Source organism: Octopus bimaculoides, chromosome 15 (genome assembly GCF_001194135.2).
Source record: "Octopus bimaculoides isolate UCB-OBI-ISO-001 chromosome 15, ASM119413v2, whole genome shotgun sequence".
Taxonomy (NCBI): domain Eukaryota; kingdom Metazoa; phylum Mollusca; class Cephalopoda; order Octopoda; family Octopodidae; genus Octopus; species Octopus bimaculoides.
The window spans coordinates 10,595,970-10,600,901 of record NC_068995.1 but is presented as its reverse complement, the minus strand read 5'-3'; the positions used below and the strand labels follow the sequence as shown (position 1 = coordinate 10,600,901).

General features: G+C 38.1%; 1 protein-coding gene across 1 annotated transcript in view; it reads left to right on the top strand.

Annotated features, from left to right (window-relative positions):
* Positions 1-214: 214 nt before the first annotated feature.
* LOC106871052 (zinc finger ZZ-type and EF-hand domain-containing protein 1) overlaps positions 215-4,932 on the top strand; it is a 75,675-nt gene continuing 70,957 nt past the window's right edge. The window contains exons 1-4 of the mRNA XM_052973449.1: positions 215-365; positions 1,762-1,843; positions 3,351-3,422; positions 4,220-4,378. Coding sequence (XP_052829409.1) covers positions 349-365; positions 1,762-1,843; positions 3,351-3,422; positions 4,220-4,378 — 330 coding nt within the window. The 5' untranslated portion in view covers positions 215-348. The remainder of the gene's footprint in view (positions 366-1,761; positions 1,844-3,350; positions 3,423-4,219; positions 4,379-4,932) is intronic.

Here is a 4,932-nt window from a genome sequence, read left to right as displayed (position 1 = left end):
TTGTCCTAAGAGAGGAAATGAAAGGAACATTATAAAATGCTTATGTAATATTGTATTTGTTTACAAAATAAATATAAGATAAAAAAAAATTGTCAATTTTTATTATATTCATTCTATATTGTTTCCGGTATAAATTAATATTACTAAGAAATATTACCGGTCCCTGGTACATTGGAAAAAAAAAATAAAAAATAAAAAACTGTCGGTACCCCACATCAGATAGTTTGAGAAGCACTGCTGTAAGAGACAATTCTATATTTGTTACATGTTGGTCTTATTGCAGGCTCTAAAGAAAACTGTCTCCTGCAACTCACAGAACAACTCTTTGACCTGTCGTCCCTGCGAAGTATGGCATGTAAATTGGAGTAAGTTTTGCCCTTTTATTTGCTATTCTTAATTTTGTTTCTTTGTTTTTCTTTTATTTATTTAACTTTTTTTTGTTATTTTAGCCCCAGGTCAGTCAGCTGTGATTGAGTAATTCTATGACCAAAAGCATTCCACCTTGTGACCATACCATTTCTGTTTTACTGGCATAATATATCTAAGAATACATTATACAATGCATTTTATCTTAGGGCAGTATTAACCCTTTAGCATTCAGATTTCTCTGTCAAATGTAATGCTTATTTATTCACATTGTTTTGAATTAATCCTGCATTATCTTGGTTATAGGAAATTTTGCCATAAACTCATTTGCTGTAGGAAAATTTATTATAAGAAATTTCATTTTAAACAACCTCATCATGATTTTTTTAATGCTTGACATTGATTATAGATTTGCCTATTTAATGCTTTTAAACCTTTTATCATTTATTTTTGATTAAAAAAAATTGCTGATATAATGTGCTTTATCATTGTCTGCATGGCAAATTGTCATATAGTGGGTGAATTTTCTGGATACACACAATCTCATAACTTTGATGTGATTGTTTATATTTAGAATGACATTGTAGGGTAGGTGTGAAAGGCTGGATGTGGTCACTTTGAATATGAAACAAGTAGAATATTTGGACCGGATACGGCCAGTTTAAATGCTAAAGGGTTGAGGGTGTCGAGCTGTAGAAACTATTCCAAAGCCAGCATTGAACTTTGGTGTGGTTCTCTGACTTGTCAGCTCCTGTCAAACTGTCCTACCCATATCAGCATAGGAAATGGACATTAAGCAGTGATGATGAATGGCAATGATTTAGAAAATAACCCTGTGCCAGTGTCATGTAAGAATCAACCATAAAGGTGCCACGTAAAAGCATTTGTGCTGACACCATGTAAATGCATCTGTTCTGGTACCACGTAAAAAGTATCGGTGCTGGTGCCACATAAAAGCACCCAGTATACTGTTAGGAAGGGCATCTGACCATAGAAACCATGTTAAAACGTGCCTGGTGCAACCCTCTGGCTTACCAGCTCTGCCAGCTTGGAGAATGGACCTTAACCCTTTAGTGTTCACATTATTCTGTCAAAATTAATACTTTTTTATCCACATTGTTTTGACCTAATCATGCATTACCTTGTAGCTATGAGATTTTGATGAGGTAGCTGTTAATTTTCAAAATGATATTGTAGGGTTGGTGTGAGAGACCAGATCTGGCCAATTTGAACATTGAATAGACAGAATACTTTTGGCCGGATATGGCCAGTTTAAATGCTAAAGGGTTAAAAACAATGATGATGATGATGATGATGTTTGTCAACAGTATTTTGTTGTGTGTGATTTTATTTTTTATTTAAATTTTTTTTTTTTTTCACAATTTATTTTTTCAGTGAGGAAGTACTTCAGGACTTCATTAGTATGTACCAAACTTATATTTTACGGTGGATAGAGGAACGGATGTCACGGAAAGAGGTCAGTTGTTGTTTCAGTTGTCTTTGTTTAAATCCAGGTCAGTCCTGATCTAAGAAATCTTTGACCAATAGCATTCCATCTGTGGCTATCCTGTCTTTTATTTGTACATTATCTATCTAGGACGGCATTATCTGATAGTGTCTCACTTTTTAATATGCATGTTTAGGCATGGCTGTGTGGTAAGAAGCATGCTTCCCAACCATGTGGTTCCAAGTTCAGTCCCACAGCATGGCACCTTGGGCATATGTCTTCTACTGTAGCCTCAGGTCAACCAAAGCTTTATGAGAGAATTTGGTAGATGGAAACTGAAAGAAGCCCATTGTATATAAGTTTATATATATCTATGTGTGTGAGTTTTTATGTCTCCGTTTGTCTTCCACTGCCACTTGAAAACTGGTGTTGGTGTGTTTACATCCCCATAACTTAGCGTTTCAGCATAAGTGACTGATAGAATAAGTACCAGTCTTAAAAAATAAGTACTGTGGTCTATACATCCAAGTAAAAATTCTTCAAGGTGGTGCTCCAGTATGGCTGCAGTCCAATGACTGAAACAAGTAGAAGGTAAAAGACATATAACAGGCTTCTTTCAGTTTCCTTCTTTTGCCTGCTGGGTGGACTGGAACAATGTGAAATGAAGTGTTTTGCTCAAAAACACAACGTGTTGCCTGGTCCAGGAATTGAAACCACAATCTTATGATTATGAGTCCAACACCCCTAACCACTGAGCCTTGTGCCTCCACACTGCAGCCATGCTTTATTCTAAATTTTTTTTTCAAGTAATTGGTTTAGGCCAATCAGGGGCAACCTTTATTGACCAGTGGGCTACATGAGATACTAAACCTCATGTACTGACTCACATCGTTTAATGTGAGCAAACCTGGGACCTACACAGACGCAAAGCTAACTGCTTAACCATATAGACATGTCTGCATCCATCAACCAAACATGTTAACCTTGCAGTGTTGTCACTCCGTCGCTTACAATGTCGAAGGTTCCAGTTGATCCGATCAATGGAACAGCCTGCTCATGAAATTAACGTGCAAGTGGCTGAGCACTCCACAGACATGTGTACCCTTAACGTAGTTCTCGGGGATATTCAGCGTGACACAGTGTGACATGGCTGACCCTATGAATTACAGGCACAACAGAAACAGGAAGTAAGAGTGAGAGAAAGTTGTGGTGAAAGAGTACAGCAGGGTTCGCCACCATCCCTTGCCGGAGCCTCGTGGAGCTTTAGGTGTTTTCGCTCAATAAACACTCACAACGCCCAGTCTGGGAATCGAAACCACGACCCTATGACCGCGAGTCCGCTGCCCTAACCACTGGGCCATTGCGCCTCCACAACCTTGCAGTAATATAACATTATTTATTAGGTCTGCCATTAGATTCTGATGAAATAACTCCTTTCACAGCATCTATCGTATGTTATAATGTCTTTTTCTCTCTCTTTTCTTCCTTTTTCTGTCTGCATCCTGGTTTCTCTGACTTGGAATCATTTCTCCTGAAGACCACCGTAACCATGAGAGAATTCTGTGATATGTTAACCAGTAAAGGGGCTTCAGAAAAAGAAGCAGCCTTAGTAAGTATACTACTACTACTACTACTACTATTGCCACTGCTGCTGCTGCAGTGTGCTGGCTGAATTGTTAGCACACTGGGCAAAATGCTTTGCGGTATTTCGTCTGCTGCTACATTCTGAGTTCAAATTCCACCGAGGTTGACTTTGCCTTTCATCCTTTTGGGGTCAGTAAATTGAGTTCAGTGAAACACTGGGGTTGATGTAATTGACTAGTCCCCTCCCCGCAAATCTGAGTCCTTGTGCCTTCAGTAGAAAAGATTATTATTATTATTACAGCAGCGAGCTGGCAGAATCATTAGCATGCCAGGCAAAATGCTTAGCAGCATTTCATCTGTCTTTACGTTCTGAGTTCAAATTCCACTGAGATCAATTTGCCTTTCATCTTTTCAGGGTTGATAATTTAAGTATCAGTGAAACACTGGGGTCGATGTAATTGACTAGTCTGCTGGCCAGAAAATTTCAGGCCTTGTTCCTTTAGTAGAAAGGATTATTATTGTTAAGGATGGTAAACTGATAGAATCAAAGAGTTGGATAAATTTTCTTTTTATATTTAATTATGTGTCTTTATCTTATGAGTTTGACTCATGAGGATGTTGTTTTGCCTTTTATCTTGCTGATGGAGTGGGGTTTGATGAGACGAAAAAGAAACCGATTCAATACCAGGGGGCAAATTAAATGACTGCCGATTTCCTCTCTGCCCTCTTATCTGTCGTTAACATTATCCTCTCTGCATTAAAAAAAAGAACAACAAAAAACAAACAAACAAAATATTACCAAAATTTGATTTACTCTTTCAGGCCTTCCAGACATTTGACACAGATGGCATTGGGACAGCAGAACTCCAAGATATTGAACAAGAAATAGAATCTTCATCAGATCAATCAAAAGGTGTCTTTACCGAGCCAGAGAGAAGCATCCGGAAGCTGAAAACAACAGCTCTTATCCATGGTAAATTGTGACGACTTAAGCCATTTACTTCCTGATTGTTCATAATTTGTGGGTTGTCATTGTTTAGTTTCAGTATAACCTTGATTGAGCAAGAGTTTAAGTAAATATATTCCAGCCATGAGCAGTCTGTATTTTTAGGGATATCCAGGACTATATTATCCAATGTGTCCTTGTTTAAAGCAGTGGGGTTTGATTTGGCTGCTATGTCTAGCATGTCGAGTGGTCAAAAGCACCCACTACACTCTCAGAGTAGGAAGGGCATCCAGCTGTAGAAACTCTGCCAAATCAGATTGAAGCCTGGTGTAGCCATCTGGTTCGCCAGTCCTCAGTCAAATCATCTAACCCATGCTAGCATGGAAAGCGGACGTTAAACGATGATGATGATGATGAATTGTTATGGTTGTAGTTATTCCTGTAATGACCATGCCATCTTGGAGTCCACTCCTCCTACAAGTATATGGTCTAATTTACCCTTCTTTTTCTTAAGGAATCATTTGATGTTCGTTTTTATTCTTCAATGTATTCCAAAGTATTTGATTTTTAAAAATGTCTTCATTGTTTT